The sequence below is a fragment of the Moschus berezovskii genome, chromosome 9, assembly GCF_049115385.1.
Source record: "Moschus berezovskii isolate FMDL1 chromosome 9, NW_MosBer_1.0, whole genome shotgun sequence".
NCBI lineage: Eukaryota > Metazoa > Chordata > Mammalia > Artiodactyla > Moschidae > Moschus > Moschus berezovskii.
The window spans coordinates 98,882,888-98,902,337 of NC_142468.1; the positions used below are offsets into that span (position 1 = coordinate 98,882,888).

The window sequence follows — 19,450 nt, forward strand, 5'->3', positions numbered from 1 at the left end:
GGTTTCATCCATTCACTTTTGCCACAGCTTTAGATTACCTACCCCTGAGGCTTTTAGGGTCCCAGGCCTAAAGGAGATAACTGAAATTTCACAGCTTTCAATAGTAATTGCCACACTGCAGAAAATAGTCTGTTATGTGTATTAAATGCCGCCTCTTTTGCTCCATGTGAAATCTCTTGTCTGCTACAGGCCCTAAAGAGTAAAGATGCTTAGGATCTTTTGATGCCTCTTTTGAATGTCTCTGGTGGGAAATGCGCTGCTGCCTGTGCACTGTCTCAGCAGTCTGAGAGAAGTGTGTGGTTTTGGTTAGATACCTTTGTATTCTGCAGCTCCCCCCCTCCCAGTACCCACTCCCACACACCTTTGACTAGAAGCTGAAAATGCATTCCTTCAACAGAAGTACACAGGGTGCCCATTACCACCTGATAAGCAAAGGAAATATTGTAATAAGCCATACACAGACCTTGCCCTTGTGTAACCTGCATTCTAATAAGGGGGTGAGGGAGGCTGGATAGCAAACAATTATATAGTCAGTTAATCAGTCTCCTACAAAACAGAAATTGTGGATGTTACAGAGAATTTACAATGAGGGCATATAACCTACACCATAATATAGTTGGGTTGTTAAGAATGTGACTTTGGAAGCTACACTACGTAAGTTTGAATCCGGCCCCACTTTCCATTAACCGTGGAATGTTGAGTCAATTGCTTATGATTTGTGCCTCAGTTTCCTCATCTGTAAAAATACAGTTATTTCAAGTTCAGTCGGCTAATATATTTTCATTGTTTAAAACAGGGCCATGTGTGTAATGTACATTCAAAAGTTTGGCGATTTTTTTTTGTCTGGGAGGTCAGGGAAAGCTTTTCTTTGAAATGATGGTGTTGAAATGAGATCTGAAGGATAAGTAAGAATTAAATGGGCTTCCCTGTTGGTTCAGTGGTAAAGAATCTGCCTGCCAATGCGGGAGACACAAGTTCGATCCCTGGGTTGGAAAGATTCCCCTGGAGAAGAAAACGGCAACGCACCCTAGTATTCTTCCCTGGGAAATCCCATGGACAGAGGAGCTATCCAGAGGATCACAAAAGAGTCAGGCATGACCTAGTGACTAAACAGCAGCAAACAACAAAGAATTAAACAGGCTAAACGGATGGGGAACAAGTTGGAAGGCAGTAGCAGTGGTCGAGGGGAGTGGGGATGGTCAGTTGACCCAGAATGGTAGTAGAGGCCGAAGTGGGTGGATTTGAGGGATGTTTAGGGGGTGAAGGTAGGAATCTGAAATCCTGGATAGGAGTGGTAAGGAAAAGTTGCTGGTCTCTTCAGCCACAGCTTAATTAATAGGAGATGCTAGAGGGTGATTGGAGAAGGAAATGGCAACCCACTCCAGTGTTCTTGCCTGGGGAATCTCAGGGACGGCAGAGCCTGCTGGGCTGCCGTCTATGGGGTTGCACAGAGTCAGACACGACTGAAGCGACTTAGCAGCAGCAGCAGAGGGTGATTACCTTCTGTGAGTGCACACCTGGTAGTGGGTATGGAAGAGACCGCCAAGAAATCAAGTCTCTAATAAGCCTCTTCTAGGGAGAGCTGGACACGAAGGTCAGCCAGGGGGACTGTAGAGACTACCAGGAAGAGCCGCTGAGTAAGCACGTGCGTAAACAGGCCTGGGGTTCCTACGCCTCGCCCAGAGATGTAAACGAGAGGCGAGTATGTAAGTAGTCTGTTGAGGAAAATAATGAATTGAGACCCTGTATGTGAACTGGACATCCTTGAAGGGACAGAAGGAGAAAAAAGGAAGGCCTCGGACCAAAGCTTGGTGAACTAAGTGCTGGTAGAGGCGAAGAGTAGAAAAGGAGAATTGGCCAGAGAAGTAGAAGGAAAATCAGACAAGTGTGATGTTCTGGAAAAAAGTGCTTGGAGGGATGGGGTGACGGGTGTTTCTGAAATCTTTATCATCCTTCCTTGTATCCCTGAGAATTTTAATTTAGGTCTCTAAATACCCAAAAGTCAGATGCTAGTGACTTAGAACATCTATAGCAGATTTAGGCTGACTGAAGCCAGTTAGTTAAACATGATCTTCAGACTCTAGAATCTAAACTGTAGTTATTCCTGTTTGCTATAAATTAGATCTAATATAGAGGAAGCAATGGCTGCAGTGCATATTCATGCTCATAGATATTAACCTGCTGAAATTAATGAATTATCTTGAAGGCCATTAATCTGGCTGGTGATCCCCTCTAAGGCTGACTGGCATCTCCCAAATTAGGTGGAGACACTGGTAAAAACAATTTTTTTCCCAACTATTATCCAGGAACATTTGTTGAGTACCTCCTAGAAACAGTGACTATATATCAATATTTATTAGAAGTGTGCGAGATGTTTCATTAATCCTCATTAATGGCCATGTAATTTGATCCCCCTTTGTACTCCAGGAAATAGTGAAGGACAGGAAAGCCTGGTGTGCTCCAGTCCATGGGGTTGCAAAGAGTTGGACACGACTTAGCCACTGAACACCACCACCACTTTAATCTCCTTTGTACAGAGGAATGAACTAGACTCAGAAAGGTTTATTTACTTCGTGAACAGGAATTTGAACCCACATCCCTCTGACTTTAAGCCCATGAGGCTTCCGCATACAAATATAACTAAAATAGGAATTAGAAGATAAAGCCAGAAAGAAAAACACCAATACAGTATACTAACACATATATATGGAATTTAGAAAGATGCAAATGATAACCCTGTATACGAGACAGCAAAAGAGACACAGATGTATAGAACAGTCTTTGGGACTCTATGGGAGAGGGTGAGGGTGGGATGATTTGGGAGAATGGCATTGAAACACGTATGTTGTCATATGTGAAACAAATCACTAGTTCAGGGTCAATGCGTGTTATAGGATGCTCGGGGCTGGCATGCGGGGATGACCCAGAGGGAGGATAAAGGGAGGAGGGAGGGGGGAGGGGGGTTCAGGAGGGGGAACTTATGTAAACCCGGGGCAAATTCATATCAATGTATGGCAAAACCAACCAATATAATATTGTAATATAATTTGCCTCCAATAAAAAATAATTACATAAAAAAAATAAAATAAAATAAAAGATGTCATTATAAATGAAAAAAAAAAAAAAAGGAATTAGAAGATAATTATCCCAAAAAAGTACTTAACAAAAATGCTATGAAAACTCATATGGAACTGACTACTCTTAGCTTGATAGTGAAAAGTCAAGATGTGTTAAATCCAATGGACAAGTTTTAAAGTTCTTATGTTATTGGACATTTGTGCTTTGTTGAACGCAATTGATCACTCTTTCCCCCCTGCAAGTCTCTGCTCTCTTTGCTTCGGTTGCATTGCACTTTCTGCTTCTCTCGCTTTGCCTTGTCTACCTGCTTAATAGGTGTGGCTTATTGAGGAGATCCAACCAGTCCATTCTAAGGGAGATCGATCCTGGGTGTTCTTTGGAAGGACTGATGCTAAAGCTGAAACTGCAATACTTTGGCCACCTCATGTGACGAGTTGACTCACTGGAAGAGACTCTGATGCTGGGAAAGGTTGGGGGTGGGAGGAGAAGGGGACGACCGAGAATGAGATGCTGGATGGCATCACCGACTCTGTGGACATGAGTTTTGAGTGAACTCCGGGAGTTGGTGATGGACAGGGAGGCCTGGCGTGCTGTGATTCATAGGGTCGCGGAGAGTCGGACACGACTGAGCAACTGAACTGAACTGATTCTGATTCTTAAATCCTGATGTTCTCTCCTGGGTTCCTCTGTAGCTTTTCTCACTCCATACCCAAAATCTCAAATTTGGGGGTTTCCAACTAAGTGTTTGTTTAGCCTGCAAAGTGTTTGAAACATTTTTAAAAATTAGTTACGTTTGTTTAAAACCTGGAAGACTTACATGAAGCTCTGTATTTCTGGCTTTTGGAAAACCTGAAGTTCTCTCTCAGCCTTGGATTTGTGTTTCCATATGGCAACACTTAACTAGAGCTGAACAGCAGCTGCTCTCTTTGGAGTGGACATTCAGTTCTTCCCAGACCCCCAGCATTCTCTGTGGTCTTCCCAACAGTATCGGTGCAGTGTTGTATATACTTGCTTCTGCTCCCCACTCTTAAAACTACTATTTTGGTACTGATAATTCCAAATCTGTCACCAAGTCAACTTTTATACATCCAACCTCCCATTGAATATTACTACTTGACATGCCATAGGCAACTCAGACTAAGTGGCTGAACTCCTCTTTCCCTGTAAACTAGGTTCTACCAGTTTTTATCCCCTAAGTTTTACTAATCTCTCTGCCTTCCTTCCCTTCATTACCTTTGGAACCACATTGCTATGATTCGGTTCTCATCGTCTTGTTAGAATTCCTGGTTGCAAGCCACAGAAATCATCTTTTGACTAACCTAAGCTGAAAGGGAACATATTCCAAGGATGTTGTGTGGCTCACATGAGAATGCTAGAGAATCTGATTTAGAAAATGATCTGGAACCAAGGGAAGTTGGAGACATGGAGAATGTGGGCAGGATCAAAGCACTGACAGTCTGTTTATGATGCTGCAGAACTCCAGTGTCTCCCATTGCTGAGTATTGTCTAATTGGTTGTTTCTGGGTCTTTGTATTGCCACTGCAAAATCAAGGTTTTCCACAGGAGTGTCCACTTAAACTGGGCAAAGTTATGTGTGTACTTCTTCCCCAACTGGAAAGGGAAGTACAACCTCACCCTTCATTTAAATACCCACCACCCACCCACTCCAGCTCTGTAATGGGACTTAAGAGCCAGTCTTCCATTGAAGACTTTTACCTTGATTTAGGCTCCAATATAGGAAGGCAGGGGTGCAGGGGAAAAAAAAATCAACAAGCATCCACATTGCAACTCTTTTCTGGACTACCATAGCAGCCTTCCAGCTACTTCTGTGTCCTCTGTCCCCTCATCCCCCAAATCTGTTCTCTATCCAACAGCCAGAGCTAGCTAACTAAAATGCATATTTGATCATGTCATTTCATTTTTCAGTGGCTCCTTGGACACCTGTAAGAAAAGGCTTCAGTGTGGCATTCAAGGCTTTTTCCTTGAAAGGTCTGCCCCTTACCTCCCCCTTCAATTTTTATCTCCCTCTGACTTCTTCTTTGTGATTTACACTCAGGCACAACTGAACTTCTGAACTGCTTAGACCTTCCTCTATGTATCTCGTACTGTTTGTCACTGCCCTGCTTTGTTTTGCTTTTCCTCTTGCTGTCCCTGTTGCCTGAAGACCCCTTTCTTTTAGCTCACCTTCCCTTCCCAAGTTAACTCCTCCTCATCCTTTAAGAAACTACTTCCTTAATGCCTTTTCTCCTAATTTATTAAGTCCCTTTACCTGAAATAAAGCCCGGCATTTATTTCATTGGACATTTGTCACTCTTGAAATAGTCTCTACCCTTCTTGTCTCCCCACATGTATACACAAATGTACTCCTTCCTGTTTTAGTTCTTTGAGGGTGAAGTGAGTGAAAGTCGCATCCAGCTACTGGAGTGGGTAGCCTTTCCCCTCTCCAGGGGATCTTCCCAACCCAGGGATCAAACCCAGGTTTCCCGCATTGCAGGTGGATTCTTTACCAGCTGAGCTATCAGGGAAGCCTCTTTGAGAGTAGAGATTGTCTGATTCATCTTTCTTTCTCTAATGCTACCATATTACTGTGTATATTGTTTGTTCAATAAATGTTGAGATAATGAAGAGGTATTTGATACGGATCCTAAAGGATAAGTAAGATTTTGAGAAAACAAAGAAATGGAATAAGAGTAACATAATTTGAAGGCAAGTGTACTGCCTAGGCCCAGATGGGAAAAAAATTTATGACAGTATTGTCTATTTTGGCCAACACATAAATGTATATATAGAAGAATAGTGGGAAATAAGACTAGAAAGGCAGGGAGTTTCCTGGTGGTCCAGTGGTTAGGATTCAGCTCTGCCACTGCCTTGGCTCTGGGTTCAATCCATGATTGGGGAACTAAGAGTCTGAAGTCCATGGGGTGCGGCCAAAAAAAAAAAAAAGACTGGAAAGGCAAAGTGTGGTCTTAAGGATTATGTCTTAAGTAACAGGGAATCTTTAAAAGGTTTTAAGCAGGTGACTGATTTGGCTATCCTGTGTTTTAGGAAACTAATCTGACAGCAGAAAGAATTAGTAGGGGGAGACATCAGTTATGAGGTTTCTTTCTGTTATCAGTTCAGTTCAGTTGTGTCTGACTCTTTGCGACCCGATGAATCACATTATAGGAGCTGGATAAATGAAGTGGCAACAGAAATAAAGTGAGAAACATGAATCCTAACTTTGCCACTTAGTTTCATGGTTGTATCACTCAACTCTAAGCCTCCTTTTTCTGGTCTGTGCAACAAGAGGACTGACTTGATGTGATTGGGAAGCCGGCCAGCTCCACTATCTGTAATACATTTTCAGGAGAGCCAATGGGACTGGGCAAATGGTTGAAAAGTGGATACAAGAGGAGGTTTCAGATGCAACTTTGAAGTTTCCAGCCTGAGTGAATGGGGGAACAGTATTGCTGTTTCCTGGAGTGGGGATTGGGTGTCCATAGTATCAGTGGTAAGGCGAAGATCTTTAAAAATAGGAGATCTAAGGCCAAGTTGATCTTCCTAGTTTGTATCATAGAGCACAGAAAGTAGGATTTCAGTGTTGAGAGTTACATTTCAGGGGAAATTAGTGGTCAGGAGGTAAGCAGCTGTTTTTATTAACAGTTTACTTTGAGGGATTTAAGCTTGTACCATCATTCTGGGGTTGCCAACCCTCGGAATTAGAGTGGTCTGAAGTGGCCCTGCAAACTGGACACTGGCCCATATATCAGGTGGGCTGAGTTTCAAGAGCAGCGAGGTGAGGGCCAGAGCCCAGGTTTGGGGGTTAAGAGTAGATGTGTATTTTGGAGGGGGAGGGCTTGAGAATTGTTCATGAGTACCTGTGGTTACTTTCTAGAAAGTGATACTGCTTCTCAAGGTTAGATTATCAAGAATGCAATTTGGGTTGCGGCAGAAGAGCGCTTCATCTTTGAAGAGTAAAGGGCCCCGTGTTCCAGCAGTTGGGCTGACTCACTCCTCTGATGGATGGAAGATGTGGCCTTTTAATGGGTCGTGGGATAAGTGATAGTCACTACAGCAGAGGAGCTGACAGGACTAATAGGCAGGGGATTCAGAGGGAGGCGGAGTTGGCCTGGTGTGGAACCCTCTCTCCCTAGTTTACGCCCTTTGGTGTGCAGAAGAGAGTGTTGGTGGTGGGGGAATTGAATCTCCAGGACTAGTTTCCCGTAGCTTGAGACCATTCCTCTGGCTAGGCTCCTTTTTTTTTTCCAAGCAAGCTGCAGGCTTCGCCTCGGCCCTGGAAACCGGATAGGCCTCTCCGTGCGCTCTCAACCTAACCCCGCGGTGGCGGGGGAGGGGGAAGCTCTGTTTAGTCCCACCCTTTGTGCTGTTTTGCGTCTTTGCGCTTGTGGTGAGTGGCAGCGGGGTGTAGCGAATAAGGACGTGGGGCGGGCAGGAGCATCAAGTTAGGTTGCGCAGGAGGAGGGGGAACTGGTGCTGGAGAGACAGCGAGAGGGGCGAACCGGCCCCCCACGGCCGCTGCAGGTAAAGGCACCTCTATTACCCTGCTGGGGTGAGACACAGCTCCTTTTCTCCTTCAGGGCTTGTCGGACCTTCCCGCCTGTAGCTTCCGCCCTAACATTGCTCCCACCCGGTCATCCACACCCCCCCACCCCGCATCTTCCCGTCTTGGCCGTCCCCACCCTGGAGGGCACCCCACTAGCTCACTCCCTCAAGTGCATGTACTTCATTTCCATTTGGGGGGCTCCAGTTGCCAAAAATCTCCCGCCTCTGCTGTGTGGGCCTTACTGGCACCAACACTGGCAGTCTGAGCAGGTAATGTACCCGGGTCCCCGCCACCCCCGCCTCCAGTCGCGTTTTCTTCTCCATCAACTCCGTACTTCCTTACCTTGCCCCTTCCCTTCTTCCACATGAGTACAAAATTTCTGTACTTTCTCCTTTACCCCTTGAACATACGTACATGATTTTAGCGTTCATAGTTGCCTATTTTGCTTTCCCTGTTTATTCAGAAGGACTCACTTTACCAGCCATGTTTGCCCCAAATGTCCATGCTCCTGATTGAGGTGTGAGTGCTTTTTCCTTCAGTAACTGGGAAAACAAACAAACAAAAAAAGAGCAGCTACACATTTGGCAGTGAGAATGGTGAAGATAGAGAAAATGGCCTAGGATCTCGATATTCTTGAGGAAATCTCCTGAGTGGCTTCAAGTTAATAGCTCCATTTCTTATCGTCTGTGTCCTTCCATCCTGATCCTTTGCTGACCCTAAGTTGTGATTCCATTCACATAGGATGTTATTTCCCGTTTCTTTATAAGACTTAAGACCCTTTGGGTCTCACAGATGTCTCCATGGTGCAGTTTTTAAATCCTTCTCTTTTAAAATTATATTGACTATCTTCATTTTAAGCCTTCTGATTTATTTTATTTTCAAGAGATCTCTTCAGAATGCTTCTATCTTTTGTTTCCATAACGTGTTTATGTCTGCCTGCCTGCCACTGATCCTCTAGAAAGGATACAGTTTCCAATAACAAGATTAATAGTTTGAAGTAAAATAATTTGTTCTTTGAGCAGTTAGAGGTTAAGTGGTCATGGCTGGTCTTTTGTAAAGATGCAGCCTTCCCCTCCCCCAAAAGGTCATTTGTTGTCATTATGCCATTCATCTGTTATCTTCTAAGAGGATGGGCAGTATAGAGAAATCTGTAAATGGAGACTGGATATCTGTAGGTCAGTTTATGTAATTTTTTTATATATTAGACAACTGGGCTAATTTTTCTTACAGTTTCTCATCTATCATGAACAAAATGATGAACTTCCTTTTGAGAGACCATAAGAAATCTTATCCCATCACAGAAATGTTGATAATCTTTCCAAACCAGACATGCTTCTTTCTCTGTCCACACCTGCTCTGCGTCCCCATGCCATGTTGTCTTTTACATATCCTCACAGGTCAAGAAATATGGTCTAGTTTTATTGAATATAAATAATGTAAACAGTGAGATCGTTTCCATTTGACAAATATAAAATTATAACATTAAATGTACATTTTCAAACTTCACATACCTTCCATCTCCCAGTTGAGCATCACCGCTTTGTTGAAAGATGTGGGGAGATTGAGATTGAAAAGTATAGAGTAGAATTAAAATTAAGTCCTTTATGATTGGACAGACAAGTTGTTTTTCAAAATGGGCAAGGGTACCAGGAGGCACATAAAATGAAAACGGGAGAGTTGGGACTCAAGATTTCTAAGAAAACCCAGAAGAACTATATTAAAGGTGGTAAAGCTGCAGGAAAACATCAGTATTTATTTATTTCAAGTGGAAGGAGTAGTTTCTCCTTAAAAAAGAAGGTGAGATGAAGGGCTATTATATAAAGAATCTCTCTGGCTTGTTATCTGAAAATTGTAGATGGATAGCTTTGAATTTTAACCTTAACTGACTAGTTAGTTCTACTTCCCCCATATCCCACACCCGCCCCCACCCCACCCCACAAGTTTTCTGTCATTAGTCTACTTGTTAGTTTGGAATTGTGGAAAATGTTTAAGTAGAGCCATCAAACTGTCTTTTGAGCATGTGCCTATGTTTCTCTTTGGGTCAGTGGAAGGTGAAGGCTGGCTTTTCATTCTCAATACGACAAAAGTCTGCTATGATTTCTTTATCTAGGGAGTTGCTTTACTTAATGTTATCTTAAGGGTTTCATATATTTGACTGCTTAACATTTATTTATTTTTGTTATCAGGATTTGAATTACGGAAAGAGAATTCATGAGGTAGATGAACTTGGTAGAATAGGCCAGATATGGGTATAGCCAGGGTGACCCATAAGTAAGAATAGAAGGAGGGAGTAAGAAAGTTGGAGGTACATTTGGAGGTTTATTTTTTTGAGCGTCAAGGACAGATTTAAATATGTGAGTTAAAAAAAGAAGCCATAGACTAGGATTAAAAAATTCATATACGATGAATTAGGTCAGGTAGGGGTGAGTTGATGGAGTGGAACTGAGAAGTAGTGAGACTTAATGGTGTGGCATTGTCAGGGGTGAGATTTTTTTAATTATTGGACCTTGACTGAACCAGGAGAAGCAGGAATTTGGCCCCAAAATTGGAAAGGGAAATAAATAAGTACATTGACCTTTAAGAACTTAATGCTTGAGTCGTATGGAAGTAAGGAAATATTTCAGAAGCTGTTAACCTGGTTTTTCCCGTTAAAAAATGAGATCTCTCTCTCTTTGAGACTGGGCTGTTGCGGAGGGAAGAAAGAGCATTTGGGTGAACAAATACCAAGGAGTCCTGGAAAGGACAGAATACTCCATGGAAGAAAGGCAGGTTATAAGCTATTATCAGTGTAAACTTCTAGTTAGTGGGAACTTTCGCTGTATTTTTTGTGTGACAACTAACTGTTAGATATTTAGTGTAGCTTCTCTGACTAAGTGAATAGGAGGTAAAAAGATAATAGGTAGCTAAGTAGGGCATAACTAGAAAAAAGATGATGGAAGTGTTGAAAAAAATTTATAAAATTATTGAGTAGATTTTCATTAAATTAAATATTTATAACTCTTCTGATCACCATTTTGAATAACTTTGGGGCAGGCATTAGATAGGCTGGAATGAGCCTGTGGGATACTTTAGCCAGGAGTGGGAAGTGATGCGAACCTTGGTTGAGATATGAAGGGATACAATTACTGAAGCTAGAAAGATCTTGTTTAACATTGGTGGAGATGCTATGTATGGTTTGTAATTTTGAAAAACTGATGTGCCAACTACTGATGAGTCTGTTCTCTTATCTATGTCTCAGTTTCTGGGCTACTTACCCACATTATATTAATTTTACATGGATAACTGGAATGAGTTGAAGAGGGAAAAAAGCTTGGGGTTTGTGTGGAAAAGTCTTCAGTCTAGTCTGTTCTGTGTCACTGACAAATTTCTTCTCTGGTGTCTTCTAAAAGTAGGAGAAATGGTGTTACTGAAGCTTTCCTGGATTGACAAATATTGATATCATATACAGAAAGCAAATACTACATTTTCATAGTTACATGGTGATATGCTTAAAGTTCCTTGTCTTAGTTTTTCCTTTTTCCAACATTTTATGTACTTAAAAGCCCCACATGTGGATTTTGTAAACATAGTTTCAGTTATTTGTAGGACAGTTTTTCAAGATAGGAAGTTTTCTACTCTCTCATCTTAGAATCAGGGGATGCCAGTTAATTTCTCTAAGAACAGAATGGTTCATTTCAGACACCACAAGCAGTGTTTTAATTCATTTACATTTTTTTGAGTAGCTACTGTGTATGTGATATTCATCTGGAACTTTAGAGATCCACAGGTGAATAAGATGTGGTCCCCACCATTCAGGAGCTCTTCTGTCTTGGAGAAGGAGGAGCTGGGCCACCATGCAGGGTTGTGCAGGGTGTGCGTGGCACATGTTCCTTATCATCACAGATAATATGTTTAGTATGACAGTTTTCCAGCAGATGGCAGACAAGCATCTTGAGCAGGCAGCTTTTTATAATTTGCACAAAGGAACCTCTTGGGCCTTCAGAGGAAATGGACAAGAGACATCATTTTAATAAAATGTTAAGTATAAGTGCTTTAAATAAGGTGCAGGCAATGTTGTGGGTGTTTAAAGGTGAGAGTTTGCTTGGTGGCTCATCAGTGAAGAATCTGCCCGTCAACGCAGGAGGTGTGGGTTCAATTCCTGGGCGGGGAACCCATTCCAGTATTCTTGCCTGGGAAATCCCATGGACAGAGAATCCTGGTGGGTTACAGTCCGTGGGGTTGCAAAAGGGTCAGACAGGACTTGGTGATTAAACAACAACAGCAAAGAAGCTGAAGGGACTGAGTCATCACAAATTGCTCACCTTATGGAGGTGCAGGGCTCGCCTTAACGAGTAGAAGACCTTTGAGGATGTTATAAAGAGTTTAGCTGGAAGAGGTGTTTGTGGGGAGGGTGATAAAGATGTTCCAGGCAGAAAATATAGCAAAATAGGTAAACTCATGCAGATAGGAATGTCATTAAGGGAACTGGATTATCTGTTTGGACTGAAAGCTAGGGTATATATAGGAAGTGATGAGCATACAGGAAATGATGAGAGTGAAAGTTGGAAACGTAAACTGGGACAAAATTGTAGAGTTCTTTGGATCTTTTGCCAGAGGAGGTTTTGATCTTAAATATGAGAAAGCAGGGAGGGGACTTCATAACAGAAGCACAATGTATAGATTCACTGATAGGTGAACTAAAGTTTGTGAATCTTCCTGGGTAAAGTTATATTATAAACTTAGCAAGATTATCCAGTGAGCTTGGTTAAAGGTGTTTATTTTTGCCAGTAGTAAGTAGAAGTATCTGAATTATAAGGAAAAGTTACAAAATCCAGTATAACCAGAAGCCTATCTGTTTTCACTGAAGTATTGCTGATATATTGTTAAGTTCTGTCAACTAAATCTGAAATAGAAAGTGAATGAATAGTACGTTTCCTGTTCTGTACCTAAGAATGATAATTGTGAAAAGAAATGGACAGAGACAGCGGAATGATCTTGACAGACAGAAGCTTCAAAGTGTGTAGGTGTAAGAGCCCCAAAAGGGGTTGGCTTATTTCTTTTTTTCTCTTTTGGTTTCAAAGCAGAAATGTGGATGTTCTTTCTGCTGTGTCGCTGTCCTCAGCTTACCTCACATTTCCCTCTTCTCTTACTATTTTGATGCTATTTGATGTTACGGGTAGAAATGTTCCCTGAGGTCACCTCCTTTGCTTACTTGTCATTTGTCTTTCTACAACAGGAGTTCCATCATCTTCCTCTGAAGACCTAGCCATCTTGCTCCATGAAGGTCAGGACAGTCTGACATGCACTTGTTTCTTGCCTCTTTACCTGAAGAGTAGTCCTCTTCCATTGTGTACATTTTTTTCTTAATAGGGGAGGGGAGGGGAGAGCCAGCACCCCCCCTCCCCTTCCCTCCTCAAACCTTGGGGAAGTAACCCCCATTGCTTTCCCAAGATGGCAGACCCCATCATGGATCTGTTTGATGACCCAAATTTATTTGGCCTGGACTCTCTGACTGATGACAGCTTCAATCAGGTCACACAAGACCCTATTGAAGAAGCCCTTGGACTGCCAAGCTCTCTGGACTCCTTGGATCAGATGAACCAGGATGGTGGAGGTGGTGATGTGGCGAATTCATCAGCAAATGACTTGGTCCCCCCACCAGAGGAAACAGCCCCCACAGAACTTCCCAAAGAATCAACAGCTCCAGCTCCAGAATCTTTAACCTTGCATGATTATACCACTCAGCCCGTCAGCCAAGAGCAGCCAGCCCAACCTGTCTTACAGACACCAACGCCAACATCAGGACTTTTGCAGGTCTCCAAAAGCCAGGAGATCCTGAGCCAAGGGAATCCTTTCATGGGTGTCTCTGCCACAGCTGTCTCCTCCAGTAGTGCTGGAGGACAACCACCTCAGTCCGCCCCTAAGATTGTTATCCTTAAAGCCCCACCAAGCTCCTCAGTCACTGGTGCCCATGTGGCACAAATTCAGGCCCAAGGTATCACCAGCACAGCTCAGCCCCTCGTGGCTGGCACAGCCAATGGTGGAAAAGTCACTTTTACCAAAGTGCTAACTGGCACTCCCCTTCGACCTGGTGTTTCCATTGTCTCTGGTAATACAGTGTTGGCCGCCAAGGTTCCTGGGAACCAGGCTACAGTTCAGCGCATTGTCCAGCCCAGCCGACCAGTAAAGCAGCTGGTCCTACAGCCAGTTAAGGGTTCAGCTCCTGCTGGAAACCCTGGGGCCACAGGGCCCCCACTGAAGCCTGCAGTTACACTGACCTCTACACCCACCCAGGTGACTTGAGTGAAAGGGGGAGGTGAATTTTGGTTTAGTAGCGGGCCCGGCAACTGTGTGAGAGCAAGCACATAAGAGCTGTCTCTAGGAAATCTGCTTAAATTCCATCTTTGCTTTTTATTAGTTAGTGTTGATAGCCACGTTATTTGTTACTTACGAGGTGAAAGCAGTTAGTGGTAATGCATTTCTTGAGCTCTTACTACATGTTTACACTGTGCCTAGCTGGTGCTGAACAAGATAGACACAGTCTCTGTCCTTACAGAGCTCACCATCTGCCAGGAAATACAGACCTTAAGCGAGAACTCACAGTGGTGGATGATATAAAGTTATACGAGTACTATAGGATGCAATGGGAACAAAGAATCATTTTTGAAAAATATGTGTATTTATATTTGCAGGACTTATAGAAACTGTGTGTATCTTTCCTGTTCTTATTATTAAGATTGTCCTCCTCCAACTTTGCCCAGTGAAAAGACTTGTTTCTTTTATAAGAAAATAAAGACTAGCCTCTGAATCAAGGGCCAGAAGAATTGGAGGAGGGGAAGACAGTGTTCAGATAAGTAGGGCTGGTGAAGAGAAGCTTTGAGGAGGTGGATTTTAGTTCAGTGTAAAGACTTTTATTCTAATAGGTTTCCAAAAAATGGAATGACTGCCTTAAAAAATAGCAAGCCTTCCAGCAGTTTTTCAAGAATAGACTTGGTACCCACTGGCAGAGGTTATAGAAGAGATTTATCAGGACAGATAGGAAGATGAACAAAGGGGATTGTACTGTCTTTTCTGATCCTCGGTTTTTATAGTTCTAGGAGGAGGAAAACTGGTGTAAATGTTAAGGGGTCTACCCTTCTTTAATGTCCTACCTCTCTTGCAATTTCCTCTCTTCACTCTAGGGTGAATCGAAACGCATCACACTGGTCCTCCAGCAGCCACAGTCTGGAGGTCCCCAAGGACACCGGCATGTCGTGCTAGGGAGTCTACCAGGCAAGATAGTGTTACAGGGCAACCAGCTAGCAGCCCTGACTCAAGCCAAGAATGCCCAGGGGCAGCCTGCCAAAGTAGTAACTATACAGCTGCAGGTGCAGCAACCACAGCAGAAAATCCAGATTGTACCACAGCCTCCATCATCGCAACCACAGCCCCAACAGCCACCCTCCACCCAGCCAGTGACTCTATCCTCTGTGCAGCAGGCTCAGATAATGGGACCAGGACAGGCCCCGGGACAGAGACTCTCAGTACCCCTCAAGGTGGTACTTCAGCCACAGGTGAGACTTAACATGTTAAGCTAAGAAGGCAAACACGCTCTTAGTCCCGTGACATTATCCTCAGCAACCACTCTCTGTTGAACGTGGGGCCAGTCTAGATTCGTATCTCTGAATGAGATGCAGGCTTTTCTTTCTTTCACCCATGGGAACTTATTTTAATTATGTCATGAAAAGATTTGAGGGTTATTGTTGGGTTTGGGATAAGGGATGATTTTTCTAGTATTTGTCTTTAAATTGTTTTATTTACAATCTTTTCCTGATATCCCTGTGAAATGAAAATGACTGAAAATAACCCCTCATCTGAAAGATAAATAGTCTTGAAGAGGTCAAGTGCTTATCTGTCATTCCTCACCCTACCCCCACCCTACCCCTCACCGCCCCCCAGGAAGATAAAGGTAGGACAAGAACGGAATTTGAATTTTCTTACTAGCCTAGATACCAGTGTTGTCTGTATTGTTTAGAAATTTTATGAAATTGTGGAGATAAGTATTGACATTAGAAGCATGGCTAAAGAATATTGAAGGTTAATTTGGCACAATTGCCTTTTCTCATCCCCATCCCACCAAAAAATACTTTTTTAAAAAAAGCGTGCCTCTCGGTTCAGTGAGACTTGATATGAGCCTTATTCTTAAGGAATTAGAGAACTAACGTTTCTAGCCTGTGTGCTTCAGAGCTGTTTTATTCAGGTTATTTAGCTATAAGCATGTTGAAATTGTAGTGTCTTTATTTCTATAGGCTGGCTCTTCCCAAGGGGCCTCTTCTGGGCTCTCCGTAGTTAAAGTTCTCAGTGCCAGTGAAGTGGCAGCTCTGTCCTCACCAGCAAGTTCTGCTCCCCATACTGGGGGCAAGACAGGAATCGAGGAAAACCGAAGGCTGGAACACCAAAAGAAGCAAGAGAAAGCAAATCGGATTGTAGCAGAGGCCATTGCCAGGGCCCGTGCTCGGGGCGAACAGAACATACCTCGAGTCCTGAATGAGGATGAGCTGCCTAGCGTCAGGCCTGAGGAGGAAGGTGAAAAGAAACGCAGGAAGAAGAGCAGTGGGGAGAGGCTCAAGGAAGAAAAGCCAAAGAAGAGCAAAACATCTGGTACCTCCAAAACCAAGGGCAAGAGTAAGCTGAAGTGAGTGCTACCCTTTGCTGTTTTGATGGGATGTTTGGGGAGAGTGCATGCATGTTTAAATTCCTGTTTGTAAATTCATGCTGTATGTAGCAGCTACAGAGTTCAAGGGGCTCTGTCATAGAAAATAGTAACTCCTTTCTCTTCTCTGTCCCAAGTGAACATCAAGGCCTGGGAAAGACAGCCGGTCTTGAGTTAGGGTTTTTGTGTAAAAGCTGTAGTCATCCTGATTTTGTATCACTGTAGTGTGAAAGACTTCTCCCTAGCCCTCTACGACCCACGCCGGTAAAAGAGAGCTGCTGCAGACATCGCTGCCCTGTTCTTGCATTCCATATGTGAACTGGAGAAGATTTCAGCAGCCACTGTCAGCCTTAAGCAGTCTTGACAGAACCATGGCTTGCCACATAACTTGCCACAACTGAGTATGCTCTCTCCCTTCCGTGTCTTGTAGCTTTACTCCTTTCTCTCTAGCTTCTACTCCCGGAGATGCTTCAGGCTTTGTGGTGTAATTATAATAATGCGTTATATTTGTACAGGGTTTTTTAGCTTAAAAAAGCAAGTTTCATATCTGTTATTTTACTTGATCTTCAACAGCTGTCATGCTAGGTTTTATCATCAGTGTTTGCTAGTTAGAAAACTAATGCCAAGCTAGTGACAGAACTGGAACTAAAATGAGGCCTTGTAATTCTTAGTCAGGAATTGGTTCTGCTGTGTTACGCTACCTTCATTCAGGTATTTGTGAATACAGTGGTAGCAAAAATTGGTCAAATCTGGTGTAATAGCCAGCTGGTAGTTTAGAAACCCCAATATCTTCTTTTTTTTCAAACACCCTACTCAATAGTTATGTGTCCCCAGACTGAATATCTAGAGCATTGGAGAAGGCAATGGCAGCCCACTCCAGTGTTCTTTCCTGGAGAATCCCAGCGACGGCGGAGCCTGGTGGGCTGCCATCTATGGGGTTGCAGAGTCGGACACGACTGAAGCGACTTAGCAGCAGCAGCAGCATGCCTGGAGGCTTCATTTGTGATAGGTTAGATTAACTGTATTTTCTGCTCCTAAATTTTCCTTGCCTTCACTGTAACTGAATTTGGTTTTTCCTTTTTAGCACCATCACTCCTGTGGTGGGTAAGAAGAGAAAACGTAATACCTCATCTGATAATTCAGATGTAGAAGTCATGCCTGCACAATCACCCCGGGAAGATGAAGAAAGCAGCATTCAGGTAAACGAATCCCTAAAAAGCTTCATGAAAAGATCCTGACCAGGAATAGAAAGTGAGAGACCATAAGCCTATGCATATTTCAGCAGGTTTTCTAAACCAGAGGTAGGCCTAAAAACTAAAAGAGGCAAAACCTGGTCATGTCTTAAATTTTATTTTGTTTTATTTTTTTTTAGGCAAAACGTGTATTACTCTAAAAATGCATATTACTCTACAGTAGTCATTTTCTCAAATTTCAGTGTTTCGGAGACTAAACAGATTTGCAGTTATGCTGCAGTTGTTGTTTTGGGTTTGTTAGTACTTTGGTCTTTCTTGGAACAGTCCAGCTGTCCCTTGTGCATTACTTCTTCTACACTTTACGGTTTTGACTCTGTGAACTGGGGTGCTTAAGGCACAGTGTTTTTGCTACCTTTTAAAGATGGAGAAGGAAATGGCAACCCACTCCAGGGTTCTTGCCTGGAAAATCCCAGGGACAGAGGAGCCTGGTGGGCTGCCGTCTATGGGGTCGCACAGAGTCGGACACGATTGAAGTGACTTAGCATAGCATGCAAAGATGAGAAACATTGGGAAGAGAATTAAAAAAGCTGTATCAAAAGAACTTGAGTCCTCTTTCTCTTTTGCCTTATGGTACCATCTTTGACTCTAGTTTCCAACCATGGAAAGAAGCAGCTATTAATGATTCAGGATACCCATAGTACTTCTGAGTAGCTCTAATGGGACTGGCTAGTTTACTTAGCTGTATCTAAATTCCTTACCTGAAAGTGGAGGTTTGGACTAAACAAACCTCAGGTGCCTCACTAGCTATCAATACTTTATAAATGTCTCCCTTCTTCCTTAATATATATTCACTGCATTGACAAACTGAGACTTGGGTTCTTCTGGGGGATATTAACATGTGAGGATAGCCAAGACATTTTTGAAAAGGAGCGTGATGCAAAAGCTAGATTTAACAGACATTAAAGTATATTATGAAATTATAATTACCAAGAGTTTAAAGAAGAAAGATCAGAGTGAAAAATAACAAGAGTCTAGAAACAGATCCAGATTGTTTTGAGACGTTAGTATGTGAGTTAAAAGGCCATTTAAAATCAGTGAAGAGAATTACCTGGTGGTCCAGTGGTTAGGACTCTGCACTGTTATTGCTGAGGGCCCAGGACTCAATCCCTGGTCAGGGAGCTAGGATACTGCAAGCCACATGGTGCAGCAAAAAAAAAAAAGAAAAATCAGTGGAAAGAAAGATTATTTAACACATTATGTTAGGATGACCACTCATTTATGAAGAAATAAAACTGGATTTCTTGCATTACTCTTTAAGAAAAACAAATTCTAGTTTAATCAAAGGTCAAAATGTAAAAATTGAAATCATGGACCTTTATAAAACATGAATGAGTTTTTTAAAATAATTAAAAAATCAGGTAGATCTTTCTAAGGAGGGTATTAAAATTTCCAAGTCATAAAGGGAAAGACTGATATATTTACTACATAAAAACTATGCATATGTAGCAACAACAAAAAATGCTCTAAATAGCATAGTGTTTAAGACCAAGACCATTTCTTGGGTTCTCATGTTAACTTTATTATTTACTAATATTGTCGCTTCAGGCAAGTTTACTTAACCTTGTGGTGTCTCAATTTCTTCATCTCTAAAATACAGATAGTAGTATCTGCTAAGTAGGGTTGTTAAGGTTAAATGTAAATGTTTACAAAGCACATAAAACAGTGTTTAGGTAAGAGAGCATAGTAAGAGTTATATATGTTTGTTAAATAAACAGTTAAATAAAGTGTTATATAATCAAAACACAAAGTGAGTATGGCAGAAACTGTCACAGTATTGTAATTATCCTCCAATTTAAAATAAAATTAAAACACAAACTGAAGGCAGATCTTTGTAATACAAGACATACAAGAATTAATAAAATTTAAAAAGTGGTATATTAATTTGCTAGGGTTACCATAACAAAA

The 19,450-nt window shown here is 42.4% G+C and overlaps 1 protein-coding gene across 8 annotated transcripts in view; it reads left to right on the top strand.

The window, feature by feature from the left end:
- The window catches only part of CHD8 (chromodomain helicase DNA binding protein 8), a 57,547-nt gene that overhangs the window by 7,714 nt on the left and 30,383 nt on the right, over positions 1–19,450 (top strand). For 4 of the 8 annotated variants that reach the window (XM_088840017.1, XM_088840019.1, XM_055437492.2 and 1 more), the window contains 4 exons: positions 12,837–13,894; positions 14,782–15,153; positions 15,889–16,274; positions 17,377–17,491. In XM_088840017.1, the coding sequence (XP_088696143.1) occupies positions 13,052–13,894; positions 14,782–15,153; positions 15,889–16,274; positions 17,377–17,491 (1,716 nt within the window). In that variant the 5' untranslated portion in view covers positions 12,837–13,051. Of the gene's footprint in view, positions 1–7,520; positions 7,600–12,836; positions 13,895–14,781; positions 15,154–15,888; positions 16,275–17,376; positions 17,492–19,450 lie in introns of those variants that run through there. The other 4 variants (XM_055437497.2, XM_055437495.2, XM_088840018.1 and 1 more) reach the window with 3 other exon arrangements.